The sequence below is a fragment of the Tenrec ecaudatus genome, chromosome 2 (assembly GCF_050624435.1).
Source record: "Tenrec ecaudatus isolate mTenEca1 chromosome 2, mTenEca1.hap1, whole genome shotgun sequence".
In the NCBI taxonomy this organism is placed as follows: Eukaryota; Metazoa; Chordata; class Mammalia; order Afrosoricida; family Tenrecidae; genus Tenrec; species Tenrec ecaudatus.
Window position 1 is genome coordinate 92,753,408 of NC_134531.1, and position 19,533 is coordinate 92,772,940.

General features: G+C 53.5%; 1 protein-coding gene across 1 annotated transcript in view; it reads left to right on the forward strand.

The window, feature by feature from the left end:
* The first annotated feature begins 13,255 nt into the window (after positions 1–13,255).
* NR2F1 (nuclear receptor subfamily 2 group F member 1) overlaps positions 13,256–19,533 on the forward strand; it is a 9,776-nt gene continuing 3,498 nt past the window's right edge. Inside the window, exons 1-2 of the mRNA XM_075541274.1 lie at positions 13,256–14,019; positions 16,544–17,071. Of these exons, the coding sequence (XP_075397389.1) occupies positions 13,557–14,019; positions 16,544–17,071 (991 nt within the window). The 5' untranslated portion in view covers positions 13,256–13,556. The remainder of the gene's footprint in view (positions 14,020–16,543; positions 17,072–19,533) is intronic.

Genomic DNA, 19,533 nt, shown 5'->3' on the forward strand with positions numbered 1-19,533 from the left:
CAGGAGCCTCCTCCGGCACCTGGCCGCCTCGCATCCCCGGCGACCCAAAGGCAGCAGGCCTCTGGGAGCGTCTCGAGCTTACTCGCTAGAAGGAACTGCCTGCCTGCCTTCAGGGTCAAGGACGCCATCCTGCTCCTGACACAGGCTCTGGCCTTGGAAGCTGAGGATGGGGGCGGCGCTCGACGGCTGTTAGCCCTGAATCTGGATTCCCTAGCGATGCGCGGCGGGCCGAACCACACTAGATGCGGTTAAACAGGAGGGTGTGCGTACTGAATCCCACCAAGGCAGGCGCGCTTTGCAAGTTAGGCCTCTTTATGGCGTTGTTGTTGGTTATCTTCTCCCCCGCCCCCCCCCCTCCAGTCCTTCCACCCAGAAGGCCCCTTGCCTGTTGACAAAGAACAACTTCTCCGCCGGAAATTTTGGGGGAAACCAAGTTTCTGGGGACTTTTTCTTCCCTGCTAATGAGTTCAAGTAGGGAGACTGACGGTGGCTGCGGCCGAAAGACCTGCGATTGCTCCGCAGCAATACAATATGAACTAGAGTCATTTCTCCTCCCGCTTCCAGAGGGAGCTCGAACCTGCAGCATCAAGGTTATCCTTCTCCAAGCAGTAATGCAGGAGACTTGCACATCCTGCTAGGGGCGCTGAGCCAGTCCGGGGGGGGGGGGCGTCCCCTCTATAAACAGAAAAGTCATTCCTATGGTTTTAGGTTTGTTTTATGCTGTTTCTGCTCCCCCTCCCCCACCCCGGGCTTGTATGAACTTATGTTCCTAGCTCGCGCAGCATAAAATTCTCCTTTGACCTTCTAAGGACTCAAACACATGGGAGTAAAAGAAGGTGCTGCGGGGAGAGGGGTGGGGGGGGGGGCTGGGTGAGTGGAGCGCGGGGACTGTCTGATCTCGCCGGCAGGACAGAGCTCCTGCGCCCGTACTCTCTGTTTTCACCAGGGTCCGGACAGAGCCCGCACATACATGGCCTTGTGCTCAGGGTTGCTGGGCTCTTGCCCTGCGTTTTCGGGGTGATCACACACACAACTCGTCGACAGCACGTGCCACTCCTGCTTTGGGGGCAGCTGTGAGGTCCAAAAGGCGAGACGCAGCCGTCCCCGCAGAGTATGGCCACTTGGCTAGTTCGCTCAGGTTTCAACCCGGCATGGCCAGCCGGCGGAGGTGCCAGGCACTAGGGAACTAGCCCGGGGCGGAACGGTGCTGGTGGGGTGGGAGGCGGGGGCATGACTGACCGGGATGGGCAGCATCCTCCCCATGTAATCAACCGAGTCACCTGTCAGCGGTCGCCCCGCTCTCCGTCCCGCTGCGACTACGCAGACCCAAGACACCCCCTGCCAGCCTAAGCTGCGCGCCCTGGCGGCTCCAGCGAGCCGCGTCCTTCGAGCCAGGGCTCACCCCGCACTGACGCCTCCAGGTAGAAACCGTGCCAGAGCGGCTTTTTCCTGCCTGGCGATCCGCCCCCCCCCCTACCCCCATCCAGCCCCCTCGCCCCCGGGGCAATGCTTCGCCGGTGTTTGCGGTGGCGGTTGTTCTTTTAAAAGTATATTAAAGGATCATTGGCGTCTCCTCGTCAAGTCATTACGCCTTTATCCCCATCAATTAACCACACCTCAGAGGGCTGCTATTAAGAGCTAAATTGAGCTGCAAAAGTAGGTATCCCGTTTCAGGCAGATGTTTGTCACCTCCCGCGGAGCGGCGCGGTCGGCTGGGCCAGGTCCGCCGCATCAGAGGTTGCCCCAGGCCCCGAGGGCCAAGCTATTGGTGCAGGATGGGAAGGCGCCGCCCGACAATGCTCCGGGGCCCGAGGAGGAGCCGGGAAGATGTGGGAGGCAGGGCCCCATCTGGGAAGACCCCAAGAGTAAGCCGCGCGGTTTTAGGGCAGAAAACGAGGGTCTTGAGTGGAGAGTGTTCCCAAGGCCCCACGCCTCTGCTTGAGATCCAAAGAGGGAAAAGTGATTTGGCTAATAGGCCTCCTTAGCCACGTCCCGCCGCCTCCTCCCACACTTTAGGCTCCTCGTCCGGCAACCCCCAGAAATCGAGGTAACTATTGAATTGACGGAGGCGCGGTCCTGTAGAGATACCGGAAGTGGGGCTAGGGAATCCGGGACCAAAACGTGGCATTCGGACAGAGAGGATTCACTGAGGTCAGCCTTGGCGGTCCCTCCAGACGTATTTGCACCTTTCCTCGCCCCAACCACCGGGAGGTAAAGAGAGCTGGGGCTGCCCCATGCACGCAGCTTGGAGACCCTGGAGGGTGCAGGAACGCAGAGAGCAAGGCGCCGTGGCCCTCTCTGCAGGTGTGAGGCTTTCCTCCGACGCTGCCCACAATAAATTTAGCCAAGGCTAAAGGAGATTAATTTCCCAGTATAATCCAATTAAAAGATTTCTGAAGTAATCTTTTTTGCGAAAGTGCAAAAAAAAAAAAGTGCGCAGCTAAGGAGCGGACCGGTTTTGATGACAGTGATTTATCGCCCCGGCACAGCAGGCGAGGGACGCTAGCTCTCTAGCACGCGATTTGACCAGAGCATCCTGCCGGCGCCTCAAGTACAAACCTTTGCCTTCCTCTAAGACAGCCATCTATCATGGCCAACCTGAGCAGGAGCGAATATGCAAGGGACTGGGGTTGCTTACAAGCACCATAGACTTTTTAAAGTGCTATTAGATTTATGGTCTCTTTTTCGACGCCCATCCAGAGTAATTAGCACATATGTTCTAAATAGATGATAGTTTTGTGAGCAATAAAGCAATTACCCATCGTTGGAGCTGACAGTTCCTCCAACTAAACTCCAACCAGCAGCTAATTGGAAAAGTCATTTCAGCTCCATTGTCTGCAATTAGTCCTGCTAAACTACTACACCCCAACTAGCTGGTTTGAGGTTAATTTATTCCGTGTTGCATTTGCATGGATGAGTCCTTGCCACGGAGGGAGTTGCCTTTTGCCCCTCCTGACGGTGGTGTGAGCAGGGACCAGGAAGCAGATGGGAGTAAAGAACTCATATTTTAAAAACCTAGCTGGGAGCGTCTGGCCTGGTCTCAGCTACAAGGTCAGTGTCTGGTGTGCTGAACGCCTCTTTAGAAAGCCATTGTTTCTCCTGCTGGGCAGCAACTGGAGGACACTGTTTAGTTTGTGTTACTGAAATCTTGAATTTAAAATAATAATCATAAGGCAACATAGAAAAGCAACTAGATTATGTTTGAGGCTCTCATCTCAGATCCTCAGATATGGCTCTGGGCCACCACCTCATCTCCAAGATACTAATGTAGTCAGCCCGCAAAACCAGCAAACTTCTGAAGCCTCTGGGGGCTCCGGGAGAGGAACCTCCAGCTCCCTAATGGTCAGAGAAAGAAGACTGGCAAGAGCTGAACGCCTCCATCCTGCCTTCAGCCACTTTCAGAGCAAAACCACTTCCCCCTTAAAAGTGGGCTTTCTCTGAGACTTTCTGTCTTTGCTTCTTCCCAGCGTTTTTTTTTTTTTTTCATCCTTATCTTTCTGTCTTCCTTTCTAAAGTTAAGCCCAACAGGTCCGGGATTTGTGCACAGTGAGTGGAAAAAATGTGTTAAACGTCGGTTTGACGCCCCACCGGAGCTTCCACATATCCAGCGGCTGGGATTCTTCTACTTAATTTAATCTTTATTGGACAGGGCGGCTCCTCGCTCCTATTCACCAGGAAACCCGGGGAAACGGATCCGTTGGGATTCAGAATTGAGGGCGGGAAGGAGAGGAGTTAAAGAGGGATTAATCCTCTCCATCCATCCAACCTCGAACTTTGGAACTGCTAGTGGGGGGACAAGTAAGGTGGAGGGGGGGGAAGGGGGGGAGGCGGGGGGGGGGGGGGGGGAGAGGTGGGGGTGCTCAAGGGCCCAGTCTTGACAGCCCAGGGTCGCAGCGATCTGGAGCAGGGGGCGGGGAGGCTGACAGGTTGAGATGAGAACCTGTAGCCCTGGCAACCAAGTAGTCCCTTAAAGGAATTTACAGCCAAAGTGTCCCAGGCTCTGAGCAATGTGAACACTACTTAGGAGAGCATGGGGGAGGGATGAAGATACTTCTTGGAAAGTAAAATCCTGTGCTTTCCATCCTGAAAATCAAATGTCCTTTTGGGGACTGCCAGTCATATTTAATACGAGAGGAGTCCTCTTTTTTGAAGTTAATATAGCAAAGCCTAAGGGAGATGATATTTTAGTCAGCATATAACACTTACTAAAAGAATTCCAATTCCAATACATTGTAATTAATTACTCAGCTTCAAGAATTTGGAGATGTGTATCTAGAGCAAGAAGAACATTTAAATGTTTAAAGTCATAGTCTTGTTTAATGTGTTTTAACCACTTTAATTGGAAGGAAGACAAAAAGATGAACTTTTGGGTTGGGGGGGCTGAAAGTCAAGGTGTCTGTCTTACCCCATCACTTCCTTCTGTCACACAATCTCTACCCTCTGAAGAGAAAGCCTCCTGGCACTGGGCCTCCCAGTTGAAAATGGGAAGGAAATAAGATATCTTCACTAAGAGACTGTCCATGCATCGGGTTCTCAGTCATTTGCCCTCTTGCCAGACTGCAATAGGACATCTTACAGGGTGGGGACAAGAAAATGCTGAGAAAACGGATAGCTTAAACTGTCCTCTAGCCTTCATGGAGAATCCCCATGTAGACCTGTAAACATACTTATTAACCCTGAGGGTAAAATCACCTACCCAAGCACACTGCCCCCAGAACAGATGAGAAGCCTTTATGGATACAGGCAGGGCACCCTGACAAGTCTTCAAGCACATGTAGACACAGACTCAATTCTAGGCAAGCTCAGCTACCTGTCCCAATACATGTAGTCACTTCTAGAGGAAAGGCATTTTCTCCTTTGCTCCCATAGTTTCATTCCATTAAGAGCGATTAGATGATGTCTATTCAAAGTTGCTGATCCAGAGAGAAAATAAGAGTAGATAAAAGGAGATTTCAAGTGACCTCCTCATCCCATTCACACCAACCTGAGCCCTAGAATAGCCAAGGATCAACTAACACAAAAGCCCTTTCCTGTTTCTTTTCAGCCTCAGAAGATTTCATGCAAGGGGTTAACAATAAAACATGGAACCATCCCAGAGTTTTGTTAGATCATGCATTTGGAATACTTTATTAACTCCTCCAGGAGATGGACTAGGTTTATTTTCCACCTCTGAAATGGGTAAGTGAGATATATATCGCATGATAAAAAGTGTAATGATTGCCGGCTCTGGGAAGTTGGCATCTACAGTAGTATTCCATGCTCATCTTTTTCTTTTAAACTTTACCTAAACTCTCTCTTGATTCACTGATGGAGGATGCTGTAATACGTCTATCTTTCTACTGACAGTTCAGAAGGAAATGTTAGGTTCATTATTTAGATCAACCTTCTGATAGGTAAATGCAATTGCAGTTATAGTTACCAGAAGATCTGCTGGCTTTACAAGCCAATGCTTTTCCACTAGTTTATCTTAGAGGCAGTGGAGAAAGTGACATTAAAGACTTAAACATATTCGAGCAGTCTTTAGTCAGTGAAATGTCCAACTCAGACCTACTTCTGATGGGTTAATCCTTTAGTAAATGAAAAAGGTGTTCTGACAGGTAACTATTAAGGGAAGCGGTTACATAGAGCAGTCGGTTGTGTTGTCAGAGTTCTCTAACAGTTCTAACATTTTCAAACTCATTTCAAAACTTCAGCTTTCCATCCCAGCCCAACACCTTGCTGCTGGGAAGAACAACCATGCAGTTATTCCTCATTCAAGTTGAGTACTTAAAATAAAGAAAGATAGTTTGCAACATAAAACTCTTCGGGCCTCTTTTTCATACATGCATGTAGATAAAAAGGCTTGGGGTTTTTTGTTTTGTTTTATTGTTTGTTTTTTACAAAAAGTAAATATTTGGCTGGGACTTCACTGAGTACTAGGAATGATTGTCATTTTGCCTCCTCTAAAAAGGCTTGATTTGCATCAGAAGGTCAGTGCTGTTCTCCCACAATCCTCCCTTCTATGCTAGCCCGGGGGCCCTCTAGCTGGGGGCCCAGGCAGAGGAGGAAAGAAAGGGTTTTCTTTATCTCTTTTTTCCCCCCTGAAACATGTGCTCTAAGTGACCAATCTGGAATAGAAAACTAAAGTGTTCACTAAAGTAAAGCATGTCTGAAACTTATCACTGGGCATTTTTACAAAGAAGAAATGCCTAGGCTACTTGAATGATAGTGAGCTTACAGACCTGCTGGACTCAACTATGTGAGCAGGCTAGGAACAGGGGGTTCAGCAGAAGCGGGAATCCCAATTTGGCCTTTCCACCCGTTTTCATATTAACAAAGGCAGAACTTTTACAGCTGGACAGGCATAATACCGACTGAGTGCAATCTTGGGGAAGGAAGAAGACTATTTCTGAGATAGGTTAAGGTTGTGTGCGTGTGTTTCGTAAACAATTTAATGTTAGGTTTTAAACATTTTAAAGACATAGGTGGTCATTTCTGTGCCTCTCTTCTCCCCTCACCTCGTTCCTCTAAAGGATCTGTGCAAGATCATTTTAAATACATCTTCTTCAACTGCCTTCTTTCCTGGCCTTAATCTCATGCCAAGGGAGACTAATTGATTTGGCACCTTTAAAATAAGCTCTTTGGGAAAGGTCTGCAGCAAGATCAGAGGAACTGACCTTTCTCCCAACGACGCAGGCATGTTCATCCCTCCAGATGGGCTTGATAAAAAGGGGTTTTTTCTTTTGCCGTGGCCTCTCTAAACAGAATAACGCCGTTTTTAATGATTTAGGGGTAAGGAAGAGGAATGGCTGAGAAGTTGTAGATATATCTGGTCATTTGTAGTGTCTCACAACTCTTGAAGAGGATTTTTTAAACCTATTTACAAGGCTATCTTTGTTCAAGTAGGACTTAACAAAAAGCCAAAATGAATGATCAGATGGGTGAGTTTCAGAAGAGCGAATTACCACTATCCAAGAGAGGATTAGGGGAGAATGGTTCTCTTTTCCTTGCAAGGAAGATATTGGGAGGGAGGAGACTGTGGTAACCTGGTCAGAAAACCTGCTTGGATTAGGACTCTGGTGCCTGGCAAGTCAGCCAGCACTGTGTGTTCAGTCACAGCTCTCTGCTTCTTTCCCTCTCCCACCAGGTCACAACTGTTTACTGGCTATCCGGCTGGCCAAGAGAGATCAAGTGTTGTGTGGTAGGTCTTTTAAAAAGTGATTAACCCTGAGCCATGATGCTAGCAATCCACAAGGGGCATTGTTTGTAGTATACTGCCTGATTCCTCTCCCCCAAGCCGAGGGGTACCCTCTGATCGCCTCTTGGGAAAACTATATAGAAAGCCCCATGTTCACTAAACAGGCCTGTGGATACCAGGAGGGCGCCATGAGAGACTCCAAAAAAGAGGCCCTGGGAGTCCAGGTATTAACTTGGCCCGTCTCTCCTCAAAACTGACTGAACCCTTGCAAAGAGCCACGTGGGCCCCAAAGACCTGGATGGGGACCTCTTATAGATTGCTGAGGCAGAACCATAGTGGGTCTGGGCCACATGCCGAAACTCGAAGCCCACAGCCTGGAAGAGAGGGAAAAAGATGCATATAGCAGTGGGTGAGTGAAAGAAGACTGGAAAGTGACACTTCTGAGAGACCCTGGACAGGAGTGTCTGTAAGGACTTAGATGCCCTCCCAAATCTGAGCGTGTTTCTCTTAGGCGCCCCCAACCACCAATAGATATTGTTATGTTCTGGTTCAGGGTAAGGCCCATCTGTCCAGGATGAGCGTACCGAATTGGCCCAGTAACAAACGACAGCTTAGTAGCGAGCCAGTCTGCGCTCCCAGGTCTGGGTTGCCCCCTCAATTCCACCACATAAGCCATGATGCGGGTGGCGGGGCTGTTAACACAAGGGGGTGGGGGGACGCTCTGCGTTAAGTACAGCCTCAATGGGGAACACAGGATGGGAAGGACACACTGAGTTCGGAGTGCCTTTCCCGAGAGACGCATCCTGGGCGGAAATCGCCTGCCCTTCTTTAAAAATACTCCTTCCCCCCACCCACAGCCTCCCCCATCACCGCCCCGCTCCGCACAGCAAGTCGGCGCATCTGTCCCACAGAAGCTAGAGAGGCTCCAGGCAAGCACACAGACCCTCCCCCTCATCTTGGGCCCCGAGCTGCACCAGCGATTTTGCCTGGGGCCTCCAGGGTCCAGCTCCCATTCCCGGAGTCTCGCCGCGTCTCAGGGCCTCTCCCAAGTTTCCAAGTTGGGAGGCGGGGACAGGAACCCACAGCCCGGGTGTGTGGGCGCTGCCTCGCTCCAGGAGGCTCAACTCAAACCTCCCGCCAGCCCCCGCCCCCACCCCCACCCGGAGCGCCCTGCCGCCTAGTCTTGGCCTTCGCCTGCAGGGCCCGACCCTGGGCAAGCCTTGCTTGGCATGACTCCCTCTTTCCCGCGCCTACCCAGCCCCAGGGCACGGCCCCGGGCGTCCGCTCCCCGCTCCGCCCCCCCCCGCGCCGCCCTGCGCGCCCTCTGACGCAAACGCGCGCCCCTGCCCAGAGCGGAGGAAAGCGCTCTCGTTGGTTTTAATTGAAACTCTTTTTCACACACACAGGCGCGCGCGCGCGCGCACACACACACACACACACGCACACACACACACCACCTACCCTCGGTCCCTACCCCTGGGAGGTGGCCCCTTCCTCTCCCCCAGTCCGCTGGCGGCGGTGCGCAGAGTCCGGCTCCGCTGCCAGGCTGCAACCCGGGCGCCGGTTCGTCCCCGCCACCACGGGTTTCCCCGCTCCGAAGAACGTCCTGGTGTCCCTTTCAATCCGCTGACACTATCGCCCACATCAAACAGGCGGCCATCGATCGCGTTACATTAAGGGATCGCGTTCCAACGGCGCCCGCAGGTGGGCGGCCGAAGCCTCCGAGGAACCCCGGGCCGGCCAGCAGGCTGGGCGCAGGCACCCGGCCACCCGGCCAGACTTCGCAGCGGCTCGCGCCGCGCCGCGAGGGACGAGTGGGCGTTAAGCGCACAAGTCCGCCCCCCCCCGCCCCCTACCCCAGCGCTGGGGGCCGGCAGCCGTCCCCGCTGCAATGGGGAGTGGGCAGGAGGTTAAAGGAGAGGCGAGGGTCCGTTTTTAGCAATGGACTAACTGGCACGGTCCTCGCCGCCACGGAAGCACAGCGGCCGCGAGCTCTGCCTCCGCGCGCTGCGGGACCAAGGCCGAGCGAGGGCAGCTCTCCGCCAGGCCCTGCAGAAAGTCCGCCTCTTCACGCCCGGTCTGCAAGGGCTCCTGGCCCGGCCAGAGGCGACCCCAGGTCTCCTCCCAGCCGGCCTGTATAACCAATCCCCAGTTCAAAAGAAGCCATCATCATCGCGGTACTTGCCTGGTTGGGACAGGGCTTGGCCGAGTCTGGTGTCCACGACGCGCGGTTCAGAGTCCGAGGTTGGCTGGGCTACGGACCGGGTGTCCCGGGGGCCTTCGTGTCCCGGCGCTCGCTCGCTCCCACTCCAGCTCGGCCGCTGCTGCTACAAGCGTCTCTCTCCGCGGGCTCTCTCCGTCTCCCTGCTCCCCCTCTCTGCCTGTCTTCCTCTGCCCAGGACTCCCTGCCTCCGTGCAGTCTGGGGAATAAAATTTAGGATTTGTACCTAGAGAGCTTGCCTTTCTCGGGGCGCGGGGTGGGGGGCTGTTGTAATCGTGTTGTTTCACCGTTTAAGTGACCGAAAGACTTGAACGCGTTTATTTGAGAGGGGTGAGGGCGAAGAGCTCCTGCCGCCCCTGGGCGCATCCTCTTCATCAGCTGCGTACAATGGGCCGCGGCCGGCGGAGTGCACAGACAATCTCTCCATTATTGGAGCTGGAGGGTCGGGGCGGGGTGGGGGGCAGGCACGGCAAAGGCTTTATTCTGCTCTTTAAAAGCCTTCGCTTCTGCTCATCACTAGGCGGTCCTCTGCTCTCGGCTTGGAGACTGGAGCGCCTGGGAAACGCACCCCAAACACGTTGGGCTCCCTAAACCCCTCCCTGGTGAGATTTAAAGTGAGAACCAGTATTTAAAAACAAACCCTACCTCTGTCATTATCGCATGACCACTTACATCTGCCTTTACCTGAGAGCGTGTTGGAGCTCGGGATGCTCGACCTGAGCCAAACTTTTACACTCTGCCGAGCCCAGGGGCAGGCAGGCGGTGGACCGCTGGCAGCGGCGGCGGCTTTGTCACTCCGAGCTTCTCCAGCGCCCGCCGGAGCCTGCCCGGGAAGCGAGCTCAAAACGAGGGGGGTGCGCGTGTGCGATTGGAGAATATGTAACTAATAGAAGTATCATTTTCCCCCAGTACGATCTTTCAAGGAAAAAAAATCCATTGAAAGAATTTTCAAAGTGCTGTCTTCGTTTGGGGGCGGGTGTGTGTGTGTAGGGGGGAGACAGGCTGCCAGCGGGGAGGGGAGGGACTCGGCTGTGCACCGCCGGGGCGCGACTCCCGTCCGCTAGGTGGCAGCCGGAGCCAGCGATTCCTGCAGGCCCCGCGGCGGGACCCGCTCCTCCTGCCGGCCCCTCCTTCTGCGACCAATCACCTTCGGGAATCGAGGTCTCGGTCTCGTCTGTGTCTTTCCCTCCTCCTACCCCTTCCCTTCTCCCTCCACCTTTTCACATCTTCTCGCCCACTCCTCCCTCTCTTCCAGAGACCCTGGCTTAACCTCTCTAACTAACCCCCCCCAACCAAATGAGGACTTCTTTTTCATAATTATTGATGCGTTGTTTGAAGTTTGGAACAGCCTGAGAATACAAAAGAAAAAAGAGATAGGGGTTGATTGAAAACTTTATTTTTTTTAAAAATCATCTTTGGGGTGACTAAGAATCGTTGATTCGGATCGAATTTGAAATAACAGCTGCAAATTCCAGGAGTGTGCATTGTCATAATTAAACCTATAAAACCAAGATGTACTTTGAGCCAAAAAAAAAAACAGGGAACCCCTACTTTGTTTCTAAGAAGGAAATAAAATGAGCAGAAACCACAGGGGCAAACAATCCAAACCCAGTCTATTATTTCACGGATCATTATAATGGGGGGGGGCTCACGCCCATTAAATTTTTCCGACATTTTCAGTGACACTCGCATATAATTTAATTTTTAAAACTTTTCCAAGAAATCAAAATAATTCCCTTCCAATCCTCTTTTCGCACATCGCAATGCATTCTCCCCCTCTACATTCCCTCCTCCCCACCGTGTGTGCGTGTGTGTGTGTGTGTGTGTGTGTGTGTGTGTGTGACCATAGACGACCCATACTAATCAGGTCTCAGAGTAAATAGCAGCGCAGGGCGATCTCAATGTAAATTGCGCTTGTCAGAAGCACACCCCCTCCCTCACTTTCTCTCCTCCTCCCCTTCGCATCCAGTCAGTAGGTAGCTAAGAGGGAGGGGGGGAAGAAAGAAAGAAAAAGAGGTGGGGGGAGGGGCCCTCCAACCAATGGCGTGCGGGAGGCTTGGCTAACCTTAGCCTCCCATTTTCTCTCCCCCCACCCACCCACCCCCGATTCAGGGCTCTGACCAGTCAGTCGCCTTTGATTATCAGTTGCCAGCAGCCCTTCTCTTGGCTCCTTGACACGAGCTCCATATAAGGCAGCGATCTCCATAGAAACGTGTCAGTTTCAATAGTAGTGTCAAAGTTCACTATATACAGACATTCGCGCAGATCCCCCTTTCGGAAACATTGCTCTGCGAGTCCTCCCGTTTAAACGCATTCAATTTTTGGGTCTCTCTCTCTCTCTCTCTCTCTCTCTCTCTCTCTCTCTCTCTCTCTCTCTCTCTCTCTCTCTCTCTCTCTCTCTCTCTCTCTCTCCTGTCTCTCTCTCTCTCCTCCACCTCTCTCCCTCTCTCTCCTCCTCTCTCTCCCCTTTCTCGCCCTCTCTCTCCTCGCCCCCTCTGGCCTCTCTCCCCTTTCTCCTTTCTTGCATATTCTGTTAGTTGTTTCTCCTTATTCTCCTTCTTTCTCTTTCCCCCTCCTCCTGTCTCTTTTACTCTATTCTTGAACAAGAGAGAGGTCTAAACTTAAAAAAAGAGGAGGAGACACCCCCTTCATATTCTTCTTATCGTTATTTTATACATATATGATTTTTGGGGGGAGGGAGGGTGTCGGTTCCCGGCTGAAGAGCACTTATTTAAAATACTAAAAAAAGGACATTTTTGGGCGATCTCCAGGGTTTTTAACTAGCTCTGTGTGTGAGAGCAGAAGAAGCAGAAGAAGGAGCAAGAGGAATAGAAGAGGATTATTTATTCGACCTACTTTGGATGTCTCTCTCGCCTTTTTTTTTCCAATTCTTTTTCCTCTGATTTTTACATATTTTTGTTCTATTTCGCTGTGAATTCGTCGCCGGCGTGAATTATCCCGTATTTTTCACCCCCTTCCGTCACCTCTTGAAAGAAGAAGGCAGCGAGAGCCCGGCGCCACCGGCACAACAAAAAGAGCAAAGTGTGTGATCCTCCTCGCCGGCTGCCTCCCGCTCTCCGGCGCTGCCTCCCTGAATGGCTGGCTGCGTCCGGCCCTGGACCTGGCCCCCGGACACCCGCGCGCCCTGATCGCCGCCGGCCGCCTCGCTCGGCGCCCTGCTCGGCTCCCCGCGCTCCCCGCGCTCCCGAGCCCGGCCAGGGCTCCCGCCGGGACAGCGACCGCGGCGCGGGTGCCTCCAACTCCGGCTCGCGCTCCGACTGCAGCGCCCGCTCGGGCTCCGGCTCCGGCTCGCGCTCTGACTCCGGCCTCGGCCCAGGCTCCTCCAGCGGCGCTCGCCTCGGCCCCCGAGGCGGCGGCTCCAGCGGCGCCTGCAGCCCCGACCTCCTCCTCCTCCGCCGCCGCCGCCGCCGCCGCCACCGCCTGCGCTGCCTCCGCCCTCGCCAGCTTCCTCTATGTCGGCTGAGCCCGCGCGCTGCGCGTAGCCCGGGCAGCCGGCGGGCGGGCGGGCGGGCGGGCGCCCGGCGCGGGTGAGCGAGTGTGTGTGCGAGTGTGAGTGTGCGCGGGGGAGCGGGCGAGGCGGAGGGCGAGTGTGTGCGCGCGCCGCGGCCCATGCCCGCCGCCCCCGGCGCAGCGCCCCGCGCCGCTCCCCGCTGCCGCCTGTGCCATTTCTGATTCTGCAACTTGGGGAAGAAGCGAAAAGCGAGAGAAGGGAGCTTGCTCGCCGGGGGGGTGGGGGTGGGGAGGGGGGGAAGAGAGCACGGCCCCCCCAGGAACCGAGCGCGGGGGGAGCGGGCGAGGGGAGCAGGGGTGTTGGGGGGGAGCCTGAGAGCCTGGGGGGGCTGCAAAAAGAGAGAAAGAAAACAGCAGGAACCACAACAAAACGCCAGCAGGGCGGGCGGGCGCGCAGCGGCGGCGGGGCGGCCGAGGCAGTAGCGGCGGCGGCGGCGGCGGCGGCGGCGGAGGCAGCGGCCAGTGCCCGGCTCGGGCTCGGCTCCCGCGACCCCGGGGCGCCCGGCGGGCCCCCCGCCCCCTCCCCCTCCCCCCTTCCCCTTCCCCTTCCCCTCCCCGCGCGCCCGCGCGCCCCGCGGCCCTCGGCGAGCAGCTCGGCTCCCCCCAGCGCTCCCCGGGCCCAAAGATATGGCAATGGTAGTTAGCAGCTGGCGAGATCCGCAGGACGACGTGGCCGGGGGCAACCCCGGCGGCCCCAACCCCGCAGCGCAGGCGGCCCGCGGCGGCGGCGGCGGCGCCGGCGAGCAGCAGCAGCAGGCGGGCTCCGGCGCGCCGCACACGCCGCAGACCCCGGGCCAGCCCGGAGCGCCCGCCACCCCCGGCACGGCGGGGGACAAGGGCCAGGGCCTGCCGGGCTCGGGCCAGAGCCAGCAGCACATCGAGTGCGTGGTGTGCGGGGACAAGTCGAGCGGCAAGCACTACGGCCAATTCACCTGCGAGGGTTGCAAAAGTTTCTTCAAGAGGAGCGTCCGCAGGAACTTAACTTACACATGCCGTGCCAACAGGAACTGTCCCATCGACCAGCACCACCGCAACCAGTGCCAATACTGCCGCCTCAAGAAGTGCCTCAAAGTGGGCATGAGGCGGGAAGGTGAATATTTCTTCTCTGCTTCTCTCCCCGCGCTTCGCCCGGCTCCTCCTCGGCCCTCTTTCTTTCTCCCTCGCGGGGGTGGCTGCTGTTCGGGGCTGGGGCTTCAGCGGGCCCCGCTTCTTCTCCCCTTCCCGGGTCCCCGCTGCCTTCCTCCCCGCTGCGTCTCAACCACCACCACCCCCCAGCTCGTGGCTGCCGCCTCCCCCTCCCGGCCTGCGCTCCTCTCCCCGGCTGCCCGACCCCGCCCGCCCGCTGCCTGCTCCGGCTTGTGTCCCTGGGATCGTGAGCTGTGCCTTAAAATCCCCTCCCTCCCTCTGTCTTGGATGTGCTTGCTGTTGTCTCTTTCCCCTGTGTGCGTGAGGATGCTCGGGGCTCTGCTGGCATGAACTTGGGGAGGGGGTTGCTTATTTCCCCCGGAAAAGTCCTTTTCTGTGGGGGTTTTGTGTGTGTGTGTGTGTGTGTGTGTGTTGGGTTTTTTTACATTCCACTTTCCCCTCCACCTCTTCACACCCTTGCTTTAAAGGGGGAGAGGGTTAGGGATTGGAGTACCCTGAACCGTATCTTCATTGCTGCCGGCATCCTTTTGGAAGCTTAGCTTGGAGAAAGAGCAGTGAGATGTATTGCACTTGTAGGTCTAATTAGGGGGGAAGGGGGGCTTCTAGCCCGTTCGTTCACTGGTTCCCTCTCTCTCTCCACTGGGCTGGGGCCTTGTTTTCACCCCTCCACTTTGAAAGGAAAGTTTGTGACTGAACTGTGCTTTCATAGTTGTGTCATTTTTTTAAAAGCGTGATACTCCTTTTATTTCTTCATCAAACTCCACCCTCTGCTTAAATACTGCATACAAATTACAATTTACTACGCATTTGCCGATCCTTCTGATTTGGCTATAATGCACAGGCTGCAGCTGGCATGAGCTTCCACATCATTTAATCCTTGTGTTGTATGGGTTTGTTGTTTGTTTTGTTGTTGTTGTTGTTTTAAAACACAACTTTTTATGTTGGATCTAGATATGGTTCATGTTCGTGTGGCAAGAGATGCAGTACTTATCAATATATTTAGCTATTTACAGTTAGCTTATCTTCTAACAATCGTTAAAAGATGTCTTAGAGACAAAGTAGGGAACCAGTCAATTTGGTAGAATGCAGATGATACTCCTCCTTGTAATTGACTTTAAGATGATATTTTCTACACCACAAGAAAAGAAACTGAATTCCTTCAGTTCTCAAGAAGGAGGCAGATATGAGGACTGACTTCATTCTTAGCTCCAGGGAGATTTTGTAGGCATCTGAAAGAAAGAGGGGGGGGACAACAAACAAAAAACTTTGAATTGTGCTCTAATTTAATTGAAAAATAACTGCCAAGTTCAAGACTATAAGTAGAAAAAGTATTCTAGCCATTATTCTGCAAAGCCTTAAATGGCACTGGGACTTTCATTAAAATTAGAATCAAGGCAAACTTAAGAAGATAGTGCACAATTTGAAATAAGACAGCTCCGTGTACGTGGACATAACTAGGTTAATTTGTTGGGGAGAAGAGTTCAGTAGCCCTACCTTTCCCTAAAGTTGCCTTTGTTTACATGACCATTGAAAATGCTGTGAGTGTGGAAGTAAAACATACACATTAAGGGGGAAAAAAACTTTGGTCAGCTTTAAGAACTCAAAGCATGCTTACGTTTTTTGCATTCAGACGGTTAATGAATCCAGTGTTTTGCAGTTGCGAGCTCGGGCACTCACTGGGCAAAAGCTGGCTGCAGGTTGCAGGGGCCACGGCGCAGGACAGAAATTAATTCTATTTCCCACTTTTTTTCAATAATGTTTGGCTACTGTAAGTTCAACTTTTTTCTTTAAAATATTCCCTTTGCTGTTTTTAACAGTGAGAACTTTGTGGGGTAAGGAGGAGGAGGAGGGGAGGAGGGAGGGCTGCAGGATACTTGTTCTCTATTCCAAAGTTGAAAGTGGTTAGGAGGGTATGTAACTTGTATCTATTTTAAGGATAACCCTATAGCCTTTTAAAAGACTATGGAAACGTTTTATGAGGAAAATGCTGCTTGCTTGCAAATAAGGAGGCTGCTAGGCATTTGCCTAGAACCACAACCTTTCTCCGGTTTCATATATATATATATATTTTTTTTTTTTTAATTTTACCCCGGATGTCGCAGTCTGGAGGGGTGAATGGGGTTTCAATTTTCTTTCTGTTCGTTCCTCCTTGATGGCGGAGAGGTTGGCACTTTCTTGGCCTTGGGAGCTGGGCTGGCCATACCTGGCTGGGGGCCTTGAAGTCAGGCCTGGATGCGGCTGGGCTAGGGGTGGGCCCGGGGTGCAGCCGGACGCCTCCGTCTCGGGACAGCCGGGCCTCCTTGCAGCTCCCTTGGCGGCGTGGGTTGTGAGTGAGCACGAGCGCAAGAGAGACGGTGCCCAGGCGGTGTGTGGCAGCGGGCAGGGCCTCCGCTTTGTGTCGGCCGCTCTGCGATGTTCGCAAGCCCCCTGGATGCACATTGCCTCTTTTCTCTCTTTCTTTTTGTCAGCGGTTCAGCGAGGAAGAATGCCTCCGACCCAGCCCAACCCAGGCCAGTACGCGCTCACCAACGGGGACCCCCTCAACGGCCACTGCTACCTGTCGGGCTACATCTCGCTGCTGCTGCGCGCCGAGCCCTACCCCACGTCTCGCTACGGCAGCCAGTGCATGCAGCCCAACAACATCATGGGCATCGAGAACATCTGCGAGCTGGCCGCGCGCCTGCTCTTCAGCGCCGTCGAGTGGGCCCGCAACATCCCCTTCTTCCCGGATCTGCAGATCACCGACCAGGTGTCCCTGCTGCGCCTCACCTGGAGCGAGCTGTTCGTGCTCAACGCGGCCCAGTGCTCCATGCCGCTGCACGTGGCGCCGCTGCTGGCCGCCGCCGGCCTGCACGCCTCGCCCATGTCCGCCGACCGCGTGGTGGCCTTCATGGACCACATCCGCATCTTCCAGGAGCAGGTGGAGAAGCTCAAGGCGCTGCACGTCGACTCGGCCGAGTACAGCTGCCTCAAAGCCATCGTGCTGTTCACGTCAGGTGAGGCCGCGGCCGCGGGGAGGGAGCGCGGGCCCCGACCGCCAGCGCCCCCCGCCCGGCCACGCACTCGCCGCCCGGGGACGAGGCTGCGAACCGCGCCGCTGCCATCTTGGGAGCGCAGCGCTGCGGGAGCCCGTGCGGGGCTGGGACCTGGCGGCCTGGGCCCCGGCTCCGGGCGCGGCGGCGGCGGGCGCGCGTCTGGGGGGGCTGGGGGGGGCGGTGCTGTGGCTCCGTCTGGCTGCGCGCGAGTGTGCGGTGTGTGCGCACGGTGTGTGGTGTGTGGTGTGTGTGTGTGTGTGTGTGTGTGTGTGTGTGTGTGCACGCGCGCGCGCGCGCGCGCCAGAGCTCGGCGGTTCTGGGGGAGGAGAGGGAAGCAAGAGAACGTGGGAATGTGGCTTTCTCCGCGGTGAGGCACGCTCCGGGGATGAGTTTCCCAACACACAGGCCAGTGGTGGCAAGAGAAGGATACGCACAAATAAATCATAAATAAGCCCGCTTTATTGCTGCCTGATTTTCCCTGATCGGAAACCATTCACGTTGGCAGTGGCTGAGGTTATAGAGGGTCGTAAAAAAACGGATTCGATCACAACCAGAAAGATAAAAAACAAAAGCAATTCGGCAGGGCCTGCAAGGATGAGAGGATTCCCCGACCTGGAGCTAAATCTCACAGCTATGCAAAACACCCAAATATTGGAAATTGAACAGATTGCCTTAAAAATATCAAATTAAGTGTAGGCGGTGGTAACATGCATGTTAACAATTTCTCTTATGATAGATGGTTCAAATTAACTTCCAGGAAAGTGCATTAAACGTTGCCTTTGAAGGGCTCTGGTCTGAGCCTCTGAGAACACTGCCCGCCTTTTATTCTTGTAACCTGCAAGGGGGAAACATATAAACACCAGGGGCAAGCAGGTAATGGGGGGAAATATAAACAAAGCCAGAAAGGCCTCGGTGAAGCTCAGATTAGGTCTTGGGCCCTGCCCACTGTGAGTGGTGTTGGCTGCAGTTTTACCATCATTATTTGCACTATTGTTTTTAATTCCTCTGTTCGGTGAACAAATAAACCACCCTAATAAATCCATCCTAGAGCCAGGCCCTCCAAAGGCCAAATTAAAGCCATTCTTGAGCAAAGATGGCAAAACCCCTTTCCCAAGGCCTTGTGGAGCAGTGAGCAGCAGCATAATCTATCAATATTTCCTGGCTTTCATGCGTGAAGAATCGTATTTACATTGTATTAAAATGACTCTTAAATTTGCACAATATTGTAATGTAGCAAATGTAGTATTAATATCGATCTGAGCAGCAGATAATTTATTTAGACAGGAGCACCTCATTGGTATGCAGGGTGGCCAGAGCCATGGACTTGGACTGCCCCCCTTTTACTTGCAGTGCAAATGCAGGTCCGCCTAGTATGAGAGGGAGTTTGTCTTTGCAAGAGGATAAAGTGGGAACCTTAAAACAAATGGAAGATTTATTGAATACCCTCCTCGGCGTTTGAATGCATTTTATCTTAATAAGTCTTCTTGATGGAAATGTGTTTTCCAAAAGTGACAAAGAGCCTGGGAAGCAGCAAGCAGACTGCTGTAAGCTCTGGCAGGCTGGGGCCTGGCTCGCTCTCCACTCCTGGACTGTTTAGCCAAATTCATCAGGACGCAGGCCAGTGTCAGGGAAGCTGGGGTTTTCAGTTGCATCCAGCAGAGTCCTGAAGCAGAAATGGTACTTGGAAGTAGGCAGAGGTCTCCTCCCTTTCCTGGGTCCTGCCTGAGGTTCTTTTGAACCCCCTTGACTTTTCTGATCTCCTGCCCTTTCCCAGAGAGAGGCAAGGGCTATGCAGGCTGCAGAGAAGACTGTGGAATTATGAATGCCTTTCTTTCAACTTTCCATTCTAAAACACCCCTGTGAAAAATGTTCCTTTAAACGCAGTTTTCCCAAAGAACTTGCCTGAACCAAATCGTCAGGGTGCAGGGGTGTCTCAGAGTGAACAATAACATTATTTTTCTGGGAAATTGCGAGCAGAATATCTGCAAATGGAAATATAACTGTCAGTAGTAATTCGCCCCTCTCCTCCGTACAACACATTTCCACTTTTGACTAAACTTGTTTTGATTGCTAGCCAGAAGGGAATTCATGGGAAGCCTTCCCAAAGTCATCCAACTTTTAAGCAAACTTTGAGTGATGGAAAAGACCATTGTAGACATATTGTCCAATGTGGTTTGCTCTGGCTAAGTATTTGAAGCTGTCACGGGGGTCCCCCATGGTGGTTTTCACATTTGGCCTCCGGATGGTATGTTTAATCCTTAATATTTTGGACTGCATCCAAGGACGAGGTCGTGACCTGAACTTACTGTTAAAAAAAGTCATTAATTCATACACCTAAATATTCTTTCAAATAAATGAGACCTTCCATGAAAGAAGCCATCGAGTTAACATAAATACAATAAATCCACTTCCAGTGCAATAAT